Consider the following 23,534-nt stretch of genomic DNA (forward strand, 5'->3'; position numbering starts at 1 on the left):
ACGGATGCGATGCGATTTCCTCCTTTTTCCCAGTGACTATTTCTGTGTGTTTGGCTCCTTTTTCTCTGATCAGGAGAGTGCTGTCGCCACCTAATGGGTTTGTAAAATAGGTTATCGACCTCCAATAGCTACAATATTGTTAGAGGCGACGTAAGAAGCTTAGATCGACACCCCCCCGTCAAAAAAACAATTTGGAGTTATGACGCCATTTGGCGTCGCTGGCACTGTACGGTAAATTTCTAATGACGCCATATGGCGTCGCTGGCACTGAACGTGTTAACAGAGACTGCCCTTTCCCTCCCTGTCCTACACGTGTCACTGTTGACACATTTTAAGAAGATCAATCATGGATTTTAACCAGAAAAAACACCATTGATTATCTTGATTAAAATTATCTATCAAATCTCCCTCCTCTTCTCAAAAATGGAGGAGGTTGCTCTTCCTGTGCCTCAATGGACCAGCCACCACTGGTTTGAGGACAGCTAGCGTGAGACCAGGGGTTTCCCACAGAGCCTGCTATCACGCCCCAAAACATAGTCTGCTTTGTCATCTACTTTATGGGACCATAATTTACAAAATGAACATCATGCTGTACTGAAGAAGACTTGAAACTAGCGATTGACTTGAAACTAACGATTCGAAAGTGTGAGTGAGAAGTGAGAAGACCCCCCCCCCCCCGCACATGGAGCTACCCACTGAGTTAGAAACAGCACTGGGCTCCAGTAAAAAAAAAATCCATTACCAATACTGTAAAATAATTAGTAATTATTTGATTGACGTCTGTCTTGGCAAACCGCTGCTCTCCCTTCCAACAGGCTCCAGCTTTACAAACATAACTTTTCATGAGGCGATGATCTGACTGTTGGCTGGCTTGGCCGCTTTGTTGAAGGCAATGTAGGAGTCTGATTGGTCGGCCATCCCGTGGGGGCGGGGCTCGGGCTTGGTGTCCTTGGTGACGGCGGCCGACTGATGCTGCATCGCCTGCCGACGGCGGCAGCGGCGTATCCCGGCAACCATGGAGAGGACCAATGCACTGCTCAGGAGGGCAGCACCACTGAGGAAGAACGTGGCCGTGTAACTTCCTGTTACATCAACCAGCCAACCTGCAGGGAGCGAGAGAGAGAAGAGTGGGAGACAGAGAGAGAAGGGAGAGAGAGAAGGGAGAGAGTAGTAAATGGGAGTGGGCGGGCCAAGGCGCATCACCCCCCGCCCATCAGCAGCCATTTGTAACAAAGTAGTCCAAATGGTACAGAGTTGCCCAAATGGGAGTGGGCGGGGCCAAGAGGTTTCATCCCCCGCCCACTGGGAGCCATTAGGGACAGAGTGGGCGGGGCCAAGAGACATCATCCCCACCCACTGGGAGCTGTTTGGGACAGAGTGGGCGGGGCCATACAGTAACTAAGTAAAATGTTACTGTAATCGGATTACAGTAACTAAGTAACGCGTTACTGTAATCTTATTACAATAACTAAGTAACACCTTACCTTAAGTCGCAAATTGCTACTTAGCAAAAATCTAATAAAATGCCACGTTAACTCGGAGTTCCTACTCGCAAACTCGGGTATGATTTCTCAACCCATAGTTGCTCCCAGCGCATCATTTCAACATGGCACCCTCGATTGTAAGAATTTAAAACACATTTTTGACACATTTTTATTTTATTTTCAACAATAGTAAGCTTTCAGACCAATCAGCATACCAATACAATAGGTGGTTAAACCCACACAATTAGACGTTATTGTTGTTATTAGCTGTTAGCTTAGACAGCTAATGGTTATTAGCATCCATGGTTTTACCACTTGAAGCCTTGAAGCTCGAGGCATAGGTTGGAGATGACGCTTTTGCCACTTGCCAGCTCTGGCCATAAACAATGCAGCATAAGTGCCCAGACTGTAGCTAGATAATGCTAAATTAGCTTGTTTAGCTAACGTTAGCTAGCTACCACATTACTTTACCAATGGTCATAGAATTAACTAAATCGAGATGCGGTTCCAGCATATGAACAACACATACAATTTGTTTTATATCTAACGTTAGCGTAAACGTTAGACACTTTTCTGTCTCTCCTTTTGCTCTTTTTCTCTACTTCCCCAATTTTCAGCTCTTTATCTTGTTATACAGTCAGTGTTGGCAAACATGGCTTACTGGAGGCAACTGCCTTTTATTTTAAACAGCAGTTCAATGTGAAACCATGCCCTCTTTGAACTCTAACTGCTCCATACTAACCCTAAAATAGACACTCCATTTAAACTTGAAATGAGTCACCACTTTTCTGACTCTATCACCTCAATTCAGATTTAGATTAGACTAGATTGGACTCCAAACTTTGGAGTGTTTGAGAAATCGCACTTTACATTTTATTGTTTCAGCCTTTATAATGGTAAACGGACTGTATTTATACATGTAGAAACCATGTTATATAGTCTAGACCTCACATTCACCCATTTACACTCACACATTCACACACCGAGGCGTCAGGAGTAGTTAGGGGTTTGGTGTCATGCTCAGGGACACTTCGGCATGCTACCGGGAGGGGCCAGCCTCGAACCGGGGAGCTTTTCGACTCCCAGGTGACAGCTCTACCTCCTGAGCTAATACCGCCTCTTTATAATGGCCAGCCTTGAGGCTGTACTTTTTACTAAATTCACTTCATTTTAAAAACTGTGACAGTTCACACAACTTTACACTACATACAATATATTATACATCAGACCCTGAGCTACTTCTGAGGCCTATACCACGAAGCAAGATTAGTGGCTTAGTGGTTCGTTATTTAGGGAAGGGGCCACTGGAGGAAAATAGGGGAGGGTAATCTTGTTTTAAATTTAGTTTGAGGGAGGGTACACTCTCTTTAATTTGAGTCCAGGGGAGGGGTATACAATTTTGATTAGATAAAAATATATAAACGTTTTGTTTGTGTGTAATGTTTGCTTTTCGGACTTCAACAACTACTGAGTTGCTTCATTTACACCCCTCCTGTCCAAACTGTTTGGTATGTCCCGGTGTATTGTTTCTCTTTGGCGGTCTTATCTGTCGATCTTTGTGCTTGGCCTATCCAGACAGTAGGCGTGTACAGTATCTGGCGAATCAGTGGCGCTTTTCTGGTGATTCCACGGCTGCTGGGCTCTGTTTGCCTCGACGGAGGGCTGGGGTCTTGTACGCACCGCTGGGGTAACCTATACGTTCATACCAGTGAGGCTGCGACAGGCTGGTGTGCTGTTGCTGCTTTCTTTCGGGAGCGCGAGCCCCAGAGGTGTCTTTCGTAACGAGTGGCCGACCACAAACGTGTGTGATATGCTGGCGGACCACCCGTGCAAGGGGCTTCTTGAGCCACTGCCTTGGCTGGTTATGGTTTATTTCGTCATTGTGATACATTAGTTTGATTTGATTGTATAACTTAGGCTACTGTGTAAGACCACCATCCTGCGGGAGCCCTTACACGTAACATGACGTGGTGATATGTAACAAGTGTCAACCAACCTGTGCTGTGATGCTATGAGCTGTTTTAATTAAAACATATATAGCCTATATATTTTTGTCGATAATAAAGATTCCTATTTTAATATTAAGCTGCTTCTTGGTGTGTGTGCCTTAACGGCGTTGGAACCTGTGGCTGTGGTCTCTAGGTGCCACAATATGGAAGTACATTTCCAGCACGAAAAGTCGAGCAAACAAACAGACATGGCATCACAAAATATATTTATGTCGAGCAAAGAAACAGACATGGCATCACAAAATATATATGGGCTCTATCATTGCGCCAGATAAGCCGTCCAAGACCCCCCGCAACGCAAGAGCGAGGGGGGACATCGCTATGTGGACCGCCGTCGTGCCTACTCTCCGCCATGTCGCCAAGATGACCCCCCGCAACGCAAGAGCGAGGGGGGACATCGCTATGTCGACCGCCGTCGTGCCTACTCTCCGCCATGTCGCCAAGATGACCGTCGCCGAGACGACTGCCCCCCACCTTTGGGGTGGGGGGCAGACGACACCTGGAACGACAATCACCAAGAGACTAGGAGAAGCGAGCGTCACTACTGCTATGACCCCCCGCCATGCAAGAGCGAGGGGGGACATAGCTCTGACGATCACCAGCAGAGTAGGAGAAGCGAGCGTCACTACCGCAACGATTCCCCACCGTGCACGCGCGAGGGGGGGCGTCGCCACAATGATCACAATCGTGACAACACGCCGCCGCCACGCCATGATGACCGCCATCACTGTGACCCCTCATCTGCGCCCGAGCGCGATGGGGGGCAGCACCGCAATGATCGCTACATCGACTCCTCCCCTCCCCCGGGACGGGAGGAAGGACGTTGCCATGGTCGAGGCGACGCCCACCCCTTTCTGGATTGGGGGGGGGGGGCGCGGCCCGGAGCAGGACGACCTCAGTGACTCACCGTCGTCCGACTCTGAGGATCTGCTCACCACGCGGGAAAGGGACATCCGCGACCGACGGATCGAGTCCTTCGCCAAGGACATAGAACGCTTTGACCCGACTAACCGTGCCTCTAACATTGACCATTACATACGGGAGGTCAAGCGCTCTCTCACCAATCTGGAGCGACCCACTACCGAGTAGAGAACCCAGTAGCTGACAGTCTAGCCCGAGAGGGCGACAAAGTGCCCCAAGTCAGAGCACCAGCTGTTCCCCGGCCACCGCGGCCCCACGCACCCAGCCACCAGCCCGACAGGCAGGTAAGCTCCAGGGGCGGGGGCAAAGGGGGAGAAAACCCCCAGGGACGGCCCTGGCAGAACCAGGAGCCGGCCCAAAATCCTCATGGTAGCTTCTACCATCCAAGTCAGGGACGGTCCGGGCAGAGCCAAGACCAGGACCCACACCCGTCAGGTAACTTCCAAGGCCAAACCCAGGAAAAGCCATGGAAGAAACCACGTAAACCCAAGAAGAAGAAGAAGTCAGGGGACGACACCGACGGTAGGGACAGGCGAACAACCGCGGAAGACCAGTCGACCCGACTGCTGAACGCTTTAGCTGACAGTAAAAATGTTCTTCGATAAAGACAAACCAGCTGGCTCCCCGCCGGAGCCAGACAAAACCCCGGTCGCATGACTCAGGGGGGAACCTCCGCCACCTGCCAGAGTTCGCTTTGTCAACAAAGGGGACCCCGAAGAACCAGATCCCTTCCTAAGTCTCCTTCTCAGGCTTCACCAAACCGTCCTACTCTAACTTTCATGGGCAACCTTGTCCGCAAGGGCAACGCCCATCATATCTACACCCCAGTGGTGGTAGGGGGGTGCACTCGCACCCTCGCCTTAGTGGACACAGGAGCCTCCATCAGCTTGATGAGTGCCAACACCTTCGAGAAGGTCTGCATAGCCATGCACGCCACCAATAGGCCACTTCGGATCGAGCCTTGTGATGTTAGCATCACCAGCTACACACAAGACCAAACCCCCATTGCTGAGCGTGCTCTGCTGGACATTACCTTCCAGGGGATGACTATACGCCACCCCATTCACATCAGCCCTCTCGATACCGAACCGCTTCTCATTGGCCAGGATCTCCTGGACCGGCTAGTCCCAATCATCGACTGCTCCAGCAATCGCATTTGGGCTCAGGTTCAAACGCCAAAGCCATGGGCGTCACCTGGCCGCCAGCCTAGCACAGACAGACAAGTCGCTGTCATCAAGGAAGCTGGCACATCGCTGCCGGCACGCAACGTTTCCACTGCTAGCCCCGAGCTGTACCGCCGCCTGTGCAAACAGGAGCGGCTGCTCCCCGCATTCTCCGCAAACGAAACCCGCACGTCAGTTCCCGCTCGAACCGCGAATGTTCCCATACGCCTGGCCATCAGCCCAGGACAGAAACTGCCTGGCAGGCAGGCATTCTCCCAGCCGTTGCCCCGGCACAGAGAACAAAACATGACGATGCGCAGCACTCCTTTCTTTAAGTTGGACAATCGTTCAACCAACACTCTGGTGCAGAACCCGACGCATGCACCTGACCCAGCGCTGATGCGGCAGCCACTGGGAGTGTCAGTTAACAGCTTGTACACACCTCCAAAGGGGGGGGGGGCAAGCCCCACCACAGAGGTAGTGAACGAGACTTAGTAGGGTAGCCAGGATAGGTGCATGTCCACTCACTCCGCTAGTATGCACTAACCACTAACCTATGCTACATAGAGCCCTACTGCCAGTAACTCAGACTCAACCTCCATGCCTTACAGACTCTAACCAGCATAGTACGAGAGGACAAGACCTATGTGCACGCGACCAGAGACTTGACACAAGACCTTACAGGGAGATATCCTCCTCAGTCACCAGTCTGAGTGGGGGTAACATACCCCCCTACCTAGTCTCCCTATCTCTGGTTGAACAAATCTTAAAATCCGCCACGACCACCGTGGCCTAGCCCTCTCAGGTACACTTGGCATATAGTCTTGGCAGTGCAATCCCAATTTTCATAGATCCACAGCATCTAGAAATAGGATTCCTTGTCAACCTACCAATCATTGAACCGCAGAACATATAGGCTAAAACACTGTCACACAACCGCTATGACACGGTCACTAAACTGAGCCTATGAATCAGATGGTGTTCTACACAGTCCCCCGAGGGGCCACAGTACACATCGATGACACTGTCCTCCATTATCTCAACCCTGACAGACATGACGTGGACGTTGAGATAATGGACGCATTTCAATGTCACAATCTCACGATTGGAGACACCCTTCAACAGCAGCCCCTGGCTGAAGGGACCAAACTAGTCTAGTTCAGCCCCAAGGCAACTGGACCCCCATTCACCAAACATGTAACCAGGTCATCACACTACCTCACACTCCTTCTCTCCCTTCCCCTTATGCAAATCGTGTAAACACGAAGAGCTAAGTGACCAAGACAGAGAACCGGGCCCAGGCCCTGCCTAAGAAACTTGAAGGATGACAATCTAAATGTATTGCTTTGTGTGATGTAGACTAGTATGACAATCTGAATGTATTGTTTGTGTGTGATATAGAATGATAGAATAGCTTGAGAAAAAGTCCTGCCCGGACACAGGTGATCGGCCCGGACATGAGCCCAGATAGGACCACATAACGTAGGACCTAACGAACTTGCTCCTTTCAGCCTCACGGACTAGGCAACCAATGGGTCGCCACCCTCAGGCCGCATGGCCCTGGAGATGCTCGAAAGACTGCGCCAGAACACACCCTTTCAACCATCGGGGGGATGTTGGGCCAGAATGTACACTGACAGTGAATAAAAGACATGTTGAATGAACACTGACATTGAATGAAAGACATGTTGGATGAATACTAGCTGTTCTGTGTGGAGACAGTGGGAGACACAACCCCCACATACCTGGCCATTTGGCCAATTTGAATAACACACCCATGCTAAAACGGCAGGGAACCGAGCCATTCCTTTGTTAGCAAAGAGTGACAAAAGGACAGCCAACTCTCCTGTCTGTAAGTGAGATAAGATGAGCCAATTGGAGTGGCTGATCTACAACAAAGACACGCCCTGCACATCACATTATATACAGGGTTGAAGCCCCAAAATCTTCAGTTCCTACGTAGCCTAGCTACAGACAGGTCCTCCTCTGAGAAGTTCTAAGTGGCACATCGCTACGACAGGACGTGTGGTTTAACTCGAGACAAACCGCCCTTCCCCCCTCCTCGCAGCTGAGCAGCAAGGCCGCTACCAGGCCTGACGAAACCTCCATCAGAGCTAAGCTAGCTTTGATATCCTGAACCCGACCCGCATCGCCTCGACCAGGCGAGTGCCTTCAACCCGAAGAAGCGAGCTGTGAGATCCCCCTTTCCTCCACCGAGACGACAGCAGATCCAAGAACCCAACGTGGCCAGCTGAGTTCGACTGCCTGCTCTCACCCCTCCACTCCTTCCTTCACGGGACAGCGGACGCACGCTAGACGAGCATCCCCCCCCCCCTCCGCGCCGGAGGAACCTTGCGAGACCGACCATAACAAACCACTGCACCCGCGTGTGCAGGACTGAGCGTGCACGCCAAGTAAGAGACTGAATTGATCACTCAAGTCCGGACTTAGAATTGTTTAGAGTTAGATGATATATATCCATAGATATACATGATTGACTGATATCATGCTGTAAATGAATCTGTGACTGTTGTGTCTGACTGTAATTGTGCTCATATATGCATTACTGAATCCGAGTGTTTAAACGCTAGCCATTTAATTCTTCACCGAGCCGCTGAAGCGGGTCTAAGATAGTCTATGAGCCGAGGGGAACTAATTTCACCAGTTAAACGTCGGTTAAACCCTAACCGTGGTGAAGCGAGTACCTCGCGGCCTTTTTCATCTAGACAGCGTTAGTTCTTCGCCACGGGCACGTGCGCAAGCGCGTGCACGAACCTTTCCCCTATAAATACACACACATAGCCACTGGTCGCCTGACCTCCATCTTGTGTCAAACACACCCCTTTGTCATCCATCTTGTGTCGGCCTACCACTCCAGGTCCGCCATTTTGGGTAGAGATCGGTATAGCTTCCCAGCCACGCACACACTTGCACACACACACACACTCTGCCTCCCCCTAGTGTCCAACCGGTGCCTTACACTTTCCCTGCAGATAAATTCTCTCAACCTCACGCTTTCTCTCCCCATTATAGCGAAGTGTTTTAGAATATAACTTAGTTATAACTGAAATTCATTGACTGTATTGCCCATACCTCTCTATTATTTTATATATAATAAATAGTGTCAACTTTTAATAGAATTCAACTGTTTCAGAGTGATTTTGTGATAGCTGTGGTGAACTGTTGCTTAAGGATTAGAAACTCCCCCACTTCAGATAAGACTAAAGGTGATTCAGATTAGGTCCTGCGATCAGGCAGGTGGTGCCCCAAGGTTGATCCTTATCAAGGATTACATATTTGATATTTTAATAATTTTATGAAATATTAATAATTTTCTGATTATTAATATTTTATTTTACCTAACTTAATTCACCCAAATAACGAGCACAACATCAAGGACTAAAGCCTTGCACCTGTTGCAGGCTACATTTTAATTAAGCCCTACTTACCACTTTGGAATATGTTTTTATATATTCATTGTTGTGCTCTCAAGTAGCCTAGATACGTTGTTTGACCCCGCTGATCGATTGCAGCTGAATAGTGAGTGGAGAAATATCACTAAACCGGCATAAAAAGGTTACATAAATGTCTCCAAAGCGCACGGTGCCGTGTGTGCAAACGGAGCTGAGACTGACGTTGGGTTGGAATTGAAATGGTGATACATGCTAGAATAGCCTACTACATCTAAGCAATTTAATATGGGATCACCTGCACACAGGCGATCCCATATTAAGATGATTCATATCTAGGCTACTCCTGCATTTTGCAGCTGCAACTGTGTTGCTTTTGGCCTGTATGATGTGATTGAACTTCATATTTCCAGCATCATTATATGAAATATGGAGATATGCGACTCTGCTGACAATAGCCTATATATGTGACCACAAAATAGGCTATTTTTTATAAATGAAATCTATGCCTGCACGTACTGTGTCGATTCAGTTCAGAAGCATTTATTTTATTTTATTATCATTCTTTTTTTTATTGATTAGCCTATAGGAATTATTCAATCAGTGCGACTAAACACATCATGAGATCATTATTATTCATTGAGCCTAAATGGTCTATACATACGGATTTTGGACTGAGATAGATTACACATTGCTTCCACAAAAGACATGCCGGTTTTGAGTTTATTGAGAGGGTGAATTGAGCTGCTGTAGATAGCCTACGTGGAGGTAGAAACAGCTCTTCAAAGAAATTACTGGTGTGGATAAAAGTGGTCACTTTAGACAGTCATTCGGGAACAGACTAATAATATCCAACGCAGATTTTTATTTGCGGTTTCATTCAATGAGGAAATAGGCGTGTCTGGCGCTGTCGGAGTTGGAGCAGTCCATATTGCCTTGTGATTGGCAGTTGTTAAAAACCACGCCTCTTTTGCGGGCATGAGCTCCAGTGCACGGGCATTTTCCTGTGCACCAGCTCTCAGCTTGATTAGAAAAACCTGGTTCGAGTTAACGAGTGGCAACCGAGGTTCGTAGGTAAATTCGAGGTACTATTCGAGGTAAATAGCCTATGTCCATTGTCCAACAAGTTTTCTTAATTAATTTCCCTCTTTGCGATGTGATAAAAGTTTCTCAGTGAGTTATAGTTGATTGCCTCACTGAGTTATCTGCTAATACCCAATTTTAGGATCATAATTTGATGTCTTGGAGTGGCAAGGCTGTGCGTAATGACATATCCAAAACAAATTCCACTTTCCACTGCACAAATACCTCTCTGCGCTGGGAGCGCAACGGTAATCTCCATGCAGCGCACCCAGCGCAGAGAGGTAGTTGCGCGTAAGAGGTCCTTTTCAAAGCTTTTAGCGCAAAGTAATTGCGCGCTGCTGACTATAGTATAATGCCATCTATCACCACATTTTAGCACTGAAACGCCTGCTTTGGCTTGTGGCAGCCAATGCCCAGTACATTTATCACAGGCATGCTCTTGTGTCCGCCCCCAATTTGCATTGCACACGGCATTAAATGAGCGCAAACGCTAAAATAGCGCTTTTGGGAAGATAGAACCCAGCATTTCTGACCTACTAGCAGGTTTATCAGCGATGGGAATGGGGCTGATGGCGAGCCTACTGAGTCTATGGGTGACAACAGTCGTATCGGGCAGGCTTGTAAATACCCTGTAGTTTGTTGTTATTATTATTATTATTATTATCTCCGCCAGGAGATCATATTTTCGGCCGCGTCTGTCTGTATGGAGAGCCGGGACTGCCGTATCAACAAATAAATGAATAAATGTATAAATGAGCAGATAAATACATATATATGTATCATAAATATATGTAGAAATAAATGTAGATGACATAAATGTATATATATGTGTATTTTCCTATTTTTGTACGTTTTATATATTTATTTAATGATTTATTTGTGTATTTATACATTTATACATTTATTTATACATTTATACATTTATTTATACATTTATACATTTATTTATACATTTATACATTTATTTATACATTTATACATTTATACATTTATTTATACATTTATACATTTATTTATACATTTATACATTTATTTATGGCATTTATTTATGTCTGTTTTATTTTATTTCTGTCTGTTTTATTTACCTCCCATTTATTTCTGTGCCTTGTATTTAGTGATGTCTCCTTTGTATTTAGTGATGCGTCCTTGCTTCCTTTCCTTTTCTGTATGCATTTCTGCCTACTCAATGCAAATTAGGGGGGCGGCCCTGTGCATTTATGCCTGCTCAATGCAGATTAGGGGGCTGGCCGTCATGGGCTCAAGTCTTTGCCTATTGGCTCGAATGCACATTGTCCTATCTGCTCCAAACTTGTCATGCATGATAAGTGTCCATGCCTGAAGATATCTGCACATCAATATCCATTTACACTCATAGCGCCACCTACTGGCAACAGGAAATGACATGTTTTACACTTACATGAACTGCTCAGAGTGGGTTGAACACATCCACCTCGGATGTGGTCAGAAAATCCTTTACCACCCAATGCAGCTTCATTTTGACGATTATGAGTGCTCATTGACTGGCGTGGGCGTGGCGCCATGGCGAATGTTGATGTTTCGCCATCACACAGGAAGTTGGAGTAACTTCATTGTAGATTGTCCAATCTGCTCCAAACTTGTCATGCATGATAACTGTACATGCCTGAACACATCTAGATGTCAATATCCATTTATAGTCATAGCGCCCCCTACTGGCAACACAGAAAGTGCTTTGTAACTTGGCCCTACATGCTCACACGTGCACCAAACTTCACATGTTTGATGAGCATCCCAGCCTGAAGACATCTAGATGACCATTTCGAGTGATAGGCAGAGCACCCCCTACTGGCCACGCAGAAAGCGGTTTGTAACTCGGCCGTACATGGTCACACCCGCAACAAACTTCACATGTTTCATGAGCATCCCAGACTTCACACATGTACATGTACATGTACATGTACCAATATAGCATTATAGGCAGAGCGCCTCCTACTGGCAACACATGAAGTTGATTGTAACTCAACTGAACGTTGTCCTATCTGCTCCAAACTTGTCGTGCATGATAAGTGTCCATGCCTGAAGATATCTGCAGATCAATATTCAGTGATAGTTACAGCGCCACCTACTGGCAAAAGGAAATGACACAAGTTTTACACGTACATGAACTGCTCATAGTGGGTTGACCACATCCACCTCAGATGTGGTCAGAAAAGCCTCAAGCTCTCGATTAACCTTCATTGTGAGGATTATGGGTAAGACATTGATATGTCAATATCCATTTATAGTCATAGCACCCCCTACTGCCAACACATAAATCATTTTGTAACTCGGCAGTACATGGTCCCCCGCGCACCAAAATACACATGTTTGATGACCATCCCAGCCTGAAGACATCTAGATGAACATTTTGAGTGATAGGCAGAGCGCCCCCTTCTGGCCACACAGGGAGTTGGAGTAACTCCATTGTAGATTGTCCAATCTGCTCCAAACTTGTCATGCATGATCAGTGTACATACCTGAAGACATCTAGATGTCAACATCCATTTATAGTCATAGCGCCCCCTACTGCCAACACAGACAGTGGTTTGTAACCCGGCCCTACATGCTCACACGCGCACCAAACGTCACATGTTTGATGAACATCCCAGCCTGAAGACATCTATAGGACCATTTGGAGTTAGTGGCAGAGCGCCCCCTACTGACCACACAGGAAGTTAGAATAACTCCATTGTAGATTGTCCAATCTGCTCCAAACTTGTCATGCATGATAAGTGTCCATGCCTCAAGCCATCTATATGTCAATATCCATTCATAGACATAGCGCCCCCTACTGGCAACAAAGAAAGTGGTTTGTAACTTGGCCCTACATGCTCACACGCACACCAAACGTCACATGTTTGATGAGCATCCCAGCCTGAAGACATCTATAGGACCATTTGGAGTTAGAGGTAGAGCGCCCCCTACTGGCCACAGAGGAAGTTAGAGTAACTCCATTGTAGATTGTCCAATCTGCTCCAAACTTGTCATGCATGCTAAGTGTCCATGCCTCAAACCATCTATATGTCAATATCCATTTATAGTCATAGTGCCCCCTACTGGCAACAAAGAAAGTGGTTTGTAACTTGGCCCTACATGCTCACACGTGCACCAACTTCACATGTTTGATGAGCATCCCAGCCTGAAGACATCTAGATGACCATTTGGAGTTAGAGGCAGAGCGCCCCCTACTGGCCACACAGGAAGTTGGAGTAACTTTATTGTAGATTGTCCAATCTGCTCCAAACGTGTCATGCATGATAAGTGTCCATGCCTGTACACATCTATATGTCAATATCCATTTATAGTCATAGCGCCCCCTACTGGCAACACAGAAAGTGGTTTGTAACTCGCCCCTACATGCTCACACGCGCACCAAACTTCACATGTTTGATGACCATCCCAGCCTGAATACATCTAGATGACAATTTGGAGTGATAGGCAGAGCGCCCCCTACTGGCCACACAGAAAGCGGTTTGTAACTCGGCCGTACATAGTCACACCCGCAACAAACTTCACATGTTTGATGACCATCCCAGACTTCACACATGTACATGCCAATAGAGCATTATAGGCAGAGCGCCCCCTATTGGCAACAGGCAATGACATCTTTTACACTTACATGAACTGCTCATTGTCCCAGCCTGAAGACATCTATATGTCAATATCCATTTATAGTCATAGCGCCCCCTACTGCCAACACAGACAGTGGTTTGTAACTCGGCCCTACACGGTCCCACGCGCCCCAAAATTCACATGTTTGATGACCATCCCAGCCTGAACACATCTACATGACCATGTGGAGTGATAGGCAGAGTGCCCCCTAGTTGCCAGTAGGGGGCGCTATGACTCTAAATGGATATTGACATATAGATGTCTTCAGGCTGGGACACGTATGAAGCACGTGCAGTTTGGCAGAGATTGGACAATCTCCAATAGAGTTACTCCAACTTCCTGTGTGACGGTGAAACATCAACGTTCGCCATGGCGCCATGCCCACGCCGGTCAATGAGCACTCATAATCATCACAATGAAGCTGCATTGGGTGGTAAAGGATTTTCTGACCACATCCGAGGTGGATGTGTTCAACCCACTCTGAGCAGTTCATGTAAGTGAAAAAACATGTAATTTCCTGTTGCCAGTAGGTGGCGCTATGACTGTAAATGGTTATTGACATATAGATGTCTTCAGGCATGGACAGTTATCATGCATGACAAGTTTGGAGCAGATAGGACAATGTGCATTCGAGTGACAGCGACTTCGTGTGTCATGGCGAGACATCGATCTTCGGCGCGTAGCCACACCCACGCCGTCCATGGTAAATGCAAACTTTTAATAGCTTTTCATCATTGGGGTCTCTTCTATCTGCTGTGCAAGTTTGAGGGTGATCTGATGAACCCCTTAGGAGGAGTTCGTTAAAGTCTGACCCCTGGAAATGGGTGAAATGTCTGAAATATTGCACAGTAAATTCAAAATGGCTGACTTCCGGTTGGGTGTGGATCCTGGCACCAAGAGACTTTTCCCTTAGTCTGGCCATTATACATGTGCCCTGCAATTTTCGTAGCTGTAGGGGAAACTTAGCGCGAGGGCTATTCCGTTTATAGATTGTAGGAGGCGCTATGGAGGCATTTAGCCACGCCCCTGGCCAAAAACCTTGACGGATGTGCAAAGTTTGGCCACATTTTGTGCATGTTTAGGCCCTCGAAAATGCGTGCAAAGTGTAAGTATAATAAGAATATAGCCGCAAGCGGCGTGCGGGGTCCAAGCATCCGGTGACATGGGGGATATATGAGACATAATAAACAAAAAATAAGGCACATTTATTCAGAGTTGGTATGTGCACAAGTAAACAAAGTTTGGTTGAGATCCGGTGACCTCACGGTTTCCAAGCAGTAGTAGTAGTAGCCTAGTAGTAGCAGTAGTAGGAATAGTAGTGTTGGTAGTAGTGGGACTGGTAGCAGTAGTAGCAGCAGCAGTTGTAATTGACCAGTTAATGAGTTGTGGGCAATTTAGTGTCGGGGTGTGTTTCATTAAAAGATTTATGATTTCAAAACTGTGTGATTTGGCCAAACGGTCTAGGAGGAGTTCACAAAAGTAGGTTTTTGATCAAATTCAAAATGGCGGAAAATCTAGGCACACGTAAATGGGCGCGGCCTATATAGATAGATGCATATTGATCCAAGGATCCAAATTTTGAGTATAGGACACACGGTTCAGAAGATATGGAGCATAACGCGAAATGGTCTGTTATAGTGCCACCATCTGGCCGGTATTGGTCATTTTTTGTTTCTGAGTAGTGAGGCACATTTCCAATCTATGTGCCCAGTCTGGCTATGCTGAGCATTACAGTTTCTGCTGTTGTTACGGCCTTCAAAGTATGTCAACAAATGGCTCAACAGAAGACCAAAACATATTAAGGACGCCAGACAAGGTTGCAAATTTGTAAATAATATTTATTTAAATAAACCCAAAAATATTCAAAGTCACAAATAATAGGCTACAAACCAAACAGACTGGAGATCCGGCCAAACTCAGCAAAAGGGCCTGGGCCAACCCCTTTGGGTCATTGAAGCCAGTATAAACCTATAAACAAGAAAAGTTAAACTATAACTAAACCGAAAACAGGACTACCGGGGACTCCAGCCTAAACTAAAATAACAAAGGAAAGTTACCACTGGAGAGGAGAGATTCCTCTCCAGGAGCTGCTGTGGGCTGTGTGGGTCAGAGAGAGATCTGCCTGCTCTCTACTCCAGCCTCCATTTAACCTTAACCAGGGCTGATCAACTCCAGGTGTTCCTGCTCAGGTGATTAGAGCAGAAACCCCAGAGGGAGGGGGAGAGAGAGAGAGTAGATGAGATCAGAGAGAGAGAAGAAGAGGAGGAGGAGGGTGGCTGGTCACATAACAGCTGTACATACAGTTTTACCGGAGAAGAATAAAAAAAATAAAAAAATAATCAGAACAGATACAATAGGGATCCACGCACTTTGTGCTTGGACCCCTAATAATCGGAACAATTACAATAGGGATCCATGCACTTCGTGCTTGACCCCTAATAATAATCCTTTGGAATACAATAGGGCCTTTGCCAACCGACCATGCCGGTGCTCGGGCCCTAATTAAAGCTGCAGGCAGCGTCGTGGGCCCTCGCTCCCGCCGTGCGTCGGGGTTCGGAGCAGATAGGACAACGTTCAGTCGAGTTACAATCAACTCCCTGTGTTGCCGATAGGGGGCGCTCTGCCTATAATGCAACAGAACTCTATTCTTGTCCAAACTGATGAGATGGCTCCACTTCATGCATGGAAGACTAGTTGAGCATTGACTAGCCTATCAAACTATCATGACATCAGCGTTTGTTAACGAGTTGCTAAAAATACATAATGGGCGATAACTGCCCGTTTGCACATAACGTTAACGCTAATTAATTAAACATTAACGCTAGCGTTGCAGATCAGTGTTTAATGCTCACTGCTGCAACAGAACGTCATTCTTGTCAAATCTGACGAGACAGCTCCACTTCATGCATTCACTGACTAGCCAATCAATATAAATGAATCGCATTAACATTCAACAAACTATCATGACATCAGCGTTTGTTAACGAGTTGCTAAAAATACACAATGCCCGCTTGCGCATAACGTTACGGCGGCAATTAATTAAACGATCTGCTAGCTACAACTCACAGCCAGATGCATGGATTTGTCAGACTGAGGGATCTGATAACCGCTAACTTGCGGTAAGCTGACCCACCTCTCAATTATTTCTCTTGTCTGTGGAAACCAGTCCGTGTTGTTTCTGTTTATTTTCCTGCTTTTCATCATCTTCGCCATATGGTACTCCAGGATAGGAGTAGCTTGAGTGGCTAACTTCTTGTATACTATATCCGCACCGCACGCCTGGCTCACAACAAACACACCGGCTAAAGTGGGCGTAATGTTTCCTGCATGCCTCTACATGACAGCCAATCACCAGCCGTATTAGAGCGCGGCGTGCAAGCATGTCGCATGCTTATAGGCTCAATGACGCTGTTTTGTTTTGGTATCGAAAATTGGTATCGATTGACAAGGTAGACTTCGATACCCCTTAGTATTGATGTTTCCATTTCGGTGCCAAGTAAGTATCGAAACTCGATACCCAGCCCTAGTGGCCAGTAGGGGGCGCTCTACCTCTAACTCCAAATGGTCCTATAGATGTCTTCAGGCTGGGATGCTCATCAAACATGTGACGTTTGGTGCGCGTGTGAGCATGTAGGGCCAAGTTACAAACCACTTTCTGTGTTGCCAGTAGGGGGCGCTATGACTATAAATGGATATTGACATATAAATGGCTTGAGGCATGGACCCTTATCATGCATGACAAGTTTGGAGCAGATTGGACAATCTACAATGGAGTTACTCTAACTTCCTGTGTGGCCAGTAGGGGGCGCTCTGCCTCTAACTCCAAATGGTCATCTAGATGTCTTCAGGCTGGGATGCTCATCAAACATGTGAAGTTTGGTGCGCGTGTGAGCATGTAGGGCCAAGTTACAAACCACTTTCTGTGTTGCCAGTAGGGGGCGCTATGACTATAAATGGATATTGACATATAGATGTGTACAGGCATGGACACTTATCATGCATGACATGTTTGGAGCAGATTGGACAATCTACAATAAAGTTACTCCAACTTCCTGTGTGGCCAGTAGGGGGCGCTCTGCCTATAACTCCAAATGGTCATCTAGATGTCTTTAGGCTGGGATGCTCATCAAACATGTGAAGTTGGTGCACGTGTGAGCATGTAGGGCCAAGTTACAAACCACTTTCTTTGTTGCCAGTAGGGGGCACTATGACTATAAATGGATATTGACATATAGATGGCTTGAGGCATGGACACTTATCATGCATGACAAGTTTGGAGCAGATTGGACAATCTACAATGGAGTTATTCTAACTTCCTGTGTGGTCAGTAGGGGGCGCTCTGCCACTAACTCCAAATGGTCCTATAGATGTCTTCAGGCTGGGATGTTCATCAAACATGTGACGTTTGGTGCGCGTGTGAGCATGTAGGGCCGGGTTACAAACCACTGTCTGTGTTGGCAGTAGGGGGCGCTATGACTATAAATGGATGTTGACATCTAGATGTCTTCAGGTATGTACACTGATCATGCATGACAAGTTTGGAGCAGATTGGACAATCTACAATGGAGTTACTCCAACTCCCTGTGTGGCCAGAAGGGGGCGCTCTGCCTATCACTCAAAATGTTCATCTAGATGTCTTCAGGCTGGGATGGTCATCAAACATGTGTATTTTGGTGCGCGGGGGACCATGTACTGCCGAGTTACAAAATGATTTATGTGTTGGCAGTAGGGGGTGCTATGACTATAAATGGATATTGACATATCAATGTCTTACCCATAATCCTCACAATGAAGGTTAATCGAGAGCTTGAGGCTTTTCTGACCACATCTGAGGTGGATGTGGTCAACCCACTATGAGCAGTTCATGTACGTGTAAAACTTGTGTCATTTCCTTTTGCCAGTAGGTGGCGCTGTAACTATCACTGAATATTGATCTGCAGATATCTTCAGGCATGGACACTTATCATGCACGACAAGTTTGGAGCAGATAGGACAACGTTCAGTTGAGTTACAATCAACTTCATGTGTTGCCAGTAGGAGGCGCTCTGCCTATAATGCTATATTGGCATGTACATGTGTGAAGTCTGGGATGCTCATGAAACATGTGAAGTTTGTTGCGGGTGTGACCATGTACGGCCGAGTTACAAACCGCTTTCTGCGTGGCCAGTAGGGGGTGCTCTGCCTATCACTCGAAATGGTCATCTAGATGTCTTCAGGCTGGGATGCTCATCAAACATGTGAAGTTTGGTGCACGTGTGAGCATGTAGGGCCAAGTTACAAAGCACTTTATGTGTTGCCAGTAGGGGGCGCTATGACTATAAATGGATATTGACATCTAGATGTGTTCAGGCATGTACAGTTATCATGCATGACAAGTTTGGAGCAGATTGGACAATCTACAATGAAGTTACTCCAACTTCCTGTGTGATGGCGAAACATCAACATTCGCCATGGCGCCACGCCCACGCCAGTCAATGAGCACTCATAATCGTCAAAATGAAGCTGCATTGGGTGGTAAAGGATTTTCTGACCACATCCGAGGTGGATGTGTTCAACCCACTCTGAGCAGTTCATGTAAGTGTAAAACATGTCATTTCCTGTTGCCAGTAGGTGGCGCTATGAGTGTAAATGGATATTGATGTGCAGATATCTTCAGGCATGGACACTTATCATGCATGACAAGTTTGGAGCAGATAGGACAATGTGCATTCGAGCCAATAGGCAAAGACTTGAGCCCATGACGGCCAGCCCCCTAATCTGCATTGAGCAGTCATAAATGCACAGGGCCGCCCCCCTAATTTGCATTGAGTAGGCAGAAATGCATACAGAAAAGGAAAGGAAGCAAGGACGCATCACTAAATACAAAGGAGACATCACTAAATACAAGGCACAGAAATAAATGGGAGGTAAATAAAACAGACAGAAATAAAATAAAACAGACATAAATAAATGCCATAAATAAATGTATAAATGTATAAATAAATGTATAAATGTATAAATAAATGTATAAATGTATAAATGTATAAATAAATGTATAAATGTATAAATAAATGTATAAATGTATAAATAAATGTATAAATGTATAAATAAATGTATAAATGTATAAATACACAAATAAATCATTAAATAAATATATAAAACGTACAAAAATAGGAAAATACACATATATATACATTTATGTCATCTACATTTATTTCTACATATATTTATGATACATATATATGTATTTATCTGCTCATTTATACATTTATTCATTTATTTGTTGATACGGCAGTCCCGGCTCTCCATAGTCTGTCTATGTGTTCCTCCTCTCCTCTAGCTTTGCCTTCGCATACCGTTGGTCGGATCAACTTCAAACTTTTGGAGTGTGCTAAGGAGTAGCCTACATGACGGAGTGCAGTGACCTGTTTTCGTCCAATTTGGCATAGCACAACCTACTGGCAACAAAAAAAAATCGTTTATCTCAACAACTTATCTCAACAACCGTTCGTCCGTCGACTTCAAATTTGGAGAGTGCGCTGATGGGAACTTGACACAGTGCAGTGCCAAATTTCGTGCAATTCAGCCCAGCGCCACCTACTGGCAACACAAAAAGTGGTTTATCTTGAGAACTGTTCATCCAATTTACTTCAAACTTGCGGAGTGTGCTGCTGGGAACTCGACATAGTGCAGTGCTGAATTTCATGCAATTTGACAGCGCCACCTACTGGCAACACAAAAAGCAGTTTATCTCGAGAAACATTCGTCCAATTGACTTCAAACTTTGGGAGTGCGCTGCTCGGAACCGGATGGAGTGTGGTGTTGTTATATATAATCATATATATATAACATATAATATATAATACATATATAATCATATAATCACTGATGGGGTGAAACTGTATCTTCATTCTTTCATTTTATCACATCTGTCTTATTGTGCCACTACGTGGTCCCAGGCCAATAAAACAATGACGCAGCCAGCTATCATTACTGTAACATTATCAAGAAATGTAACTTTCTAACATTCGAGAATTTCCTGCTGATGGCAAATGTCAGTTTGTTGTATAGGATCTTCCACGGCCTTTCCCCCCCCCACACCCCCCCCCCCCCCCCCCCCCCTTCAACAAATTTGTGACAAATTCAGTCTATCTGCATTCACAGTCAAAGCGGGCGTGCTGTGCAACACCCTGCCAGTAGTCATTAACTCATTCAGGGCCAATGACGTCTTTGACGTGTTATCAGGAATAGCCCAGAGGGCCAATGACGTGTTTGACGTGTTTTTGTTTTTATTCGTGCAGCGCATAGTTAAAACACTTCCCCAGCCTGTCACATGGTATCAGGTCCCTAAAACCTCAAAGACAACCGACAACACGCGATCAAACACATACCGCAGCTGTTGTTTTGAAATTGAGCAAGAGGAAAAGCAGAAAACGGATAAGGAGCTTGCCTTGTGCAGACAGGAGAAACGCCATTGAAACGCCCCTCGCGCGCTGCAGGAGCTGGTCGCTTTCCTGTGTGCCAGCCGGAGAAAAGGGGAGAAAGTAATCCACAGATGCGTTTGATCATCGGAGGAATGAGGAAATGATCGATCAGAGGGCGGTGAGGAGGACGTGTTGAATAGCCGAGGGGAAAACGGGAACGATCAAATAGCAGGCAGGATAGGACAGTCAGGGAGACATGGACAAGGACGGGTGCACCAGAACAAAACAAAATAAACACACGGCAGAAGCGGCAGTCAGAGCAGCCCGCTGTCTGTTCTCAAGAGCTATTCAGTTGGTTCATGAAATCGCTGGGCTGCGTGCCCTCCAGTGTTGCTCCTGGCCAATCCCGGCGCCACAGGGCGTGGTTATTGCTTATCCTATGTGGGGTTAGAAATCACGCAATGAAGGGGGATCGTGTGTGTGTGTGTGTGTGTGTGTGTGTGTGTGTGTGTGTGTCTGTCTGTCTGTCTGTCTGTCTGTCGGTGTGTCTGTCTGTCTGTCTGTCTGTCTGTCTGTCTGTCTGTGTGTCTGTCTGCACACTCACTCACACTGCTGTATTGTTGAATGTAAAAAAAAAAGCACTTCATGTGTATATATATATATATATATATATATTTTTTTATTTTTTTTCATTTGTGTCATAACGAATAGTATTTACATGTCTGATGTCAATACAGTTCAAAATAAAAGAATTGAGAGCGAGTTCTGCTTGAGAATGTGTATTTTACAGAAATTGACTTTTCTCCTGTTTGTCATCTCAGAGAGACCTATTGGGTGAAAACAGGGTGTATATAAATGGATATAAGTAGAGTACAGAACATGCTAAAAGCTCACTTTTTTTTTCCTGGTGAACCCAGAGACGTACATCTTCATTTTGAGGTATTGCAAATCACTCTGGTGCTAATAGATAATTTACTGTGGGTCTTGAAAGATGACCAACAATTATGAAAATCTTTGGCCTGTGCTAAATATTGGCAGTCCTAAACTGGCCATGAATGAGTTAAAGGCTGCAGTACTTTCAAAGGTTTTAAGTCCTCTGTCAAGAAGTGGCTGAGAGAGGGTCAGTCCTGTGGCCACCTATATGCATTAGTGTGGTCTCATGTTGTTGTGTTCTGACATTGTGTATTTATTTCTGATCATCTCCTCATTTACCAATATGTGATCTTAGGGGAATGCTATCTACCTATGTGTTATATTTTACTGTGTTATATATTACTAATAGTAAGTATTATCATTTTTTTGTACCATGTATATTGATTGTTTAGACACAAGGATTCTTTTTTCCTGTATTTGATATGTACTATGTGCACACAGGACTCTGTGCACCCAGGGACTACAGATGCAAATTAGCTCTTAGCTATCTCTGGTGCAATATGTTTATTGTGTACTGTCCCTGCTCAAATAAACAATAAAGACAAAGATAAAGATAATCAATATATGATTTACAATAGCATCTCAGTATGACAACACTCACTAACACATTGCATTCAGGCGATGTCTCGTAACTCACATGGTCTATGGGTCAGCTTGGGGGAAAACACGGTCCAGGTGGAGATCTCACTTTTCTAGTGTTGGTTATTTATTAGGCTATGTGTTGCTTGACTATATGGCTGTGTGTCTGTATGGCAATTCTGTATGCATGAGAATATCAAACTGTATTAATTTGTTTGAGCAAATTATTGGTAAAATCCATGGCGCCGACAATGGTTTATGCAACAATAGCCTATCAGCATTTGTGCTACTTAAATATCAGAAGGTGACTCTTTAATGATATGTATAAATAGTCAACTCTGACCTGCCCTGGATGTGCTTTAGAAGAAGCAGTGAGAAGCGCTTATGTTTGGTAACAGAAGAAGAGAAAACCATAGAAGAAGTACATAAGCACATCCAAAGCAGGTCAGAGTTGACTCTGTCTGTTTTGTTGTGTACCTTAACAGCCTAGCTTAGCATATAGATATGATCTGATTTCAAGATTATGGACGATTCAATTCAATTGCCACTCGTATGGAATAAGGCCATATATCGATTACAAACAGCAGCGGGCGATAAAGCGGGAGGTGTTATCTATGTGACAGACACTCGGACAGCAAACAGAGCAGGCTGTCGGCAGCATGGAGCTTCGTTTCATAGTTAATTCATGTTCTCATAATTATATAATAAACCATAATGAACCGCGATGTGACAGAAAATACGTTATTTACAGTGTGGACGATGTATGCCCTGTTTACGCCCGTTTTGGCCAGTTCCAGGACTCCACTCGGATCTGAATATCTTCTAGGGGGATCAGAATGACACCAAAGTTATTTGGGTGAGTAAAACATCATATTTTAAGCTGGAAATAAGGTCTGGGGTGTAAAAAACAGGAATTATC

The 23,534-nt window shown here is 45.5% G+C and overlaps 1 protein-coding gene across 1 annotated transcript in view; it reads right to left on the reverse strand.

Annotated features, from left to right (window-relative positions):
* Positions 1-840: 840 nt before the first annotated feature.
* The window catches only part of LOC310799086 (monocarboxylate transporter 12-B-like), a gene marked incomplete at both ends in the record, with an annotated part of 147,566 nt that continues 124,872 nt past the window's right edge, over positions 841-23,534 (reverse strand). The window contains one exon of the mRNA XM_083661647.1: positions 841-1,103. Within this exon, the coding sequence (XP_083517773.1) occupies positions 841-1,103 (263 nt within the window). The remainder of the gene's footprint in view (positions 1,104-23,534) is intronic.

Source organism: Poromitra crassiceps (assembly GCF_964638095.1).
Source record: "Poromitra crassiceps genome assembly, chromosome: 27".
NCBI classification, from domain to species: Eukaryota; Metazoa; Chordata; class Actinopteri; order Beryciformes; family Melamphaidae; genus Poromitra; species Poromitra crassiceps.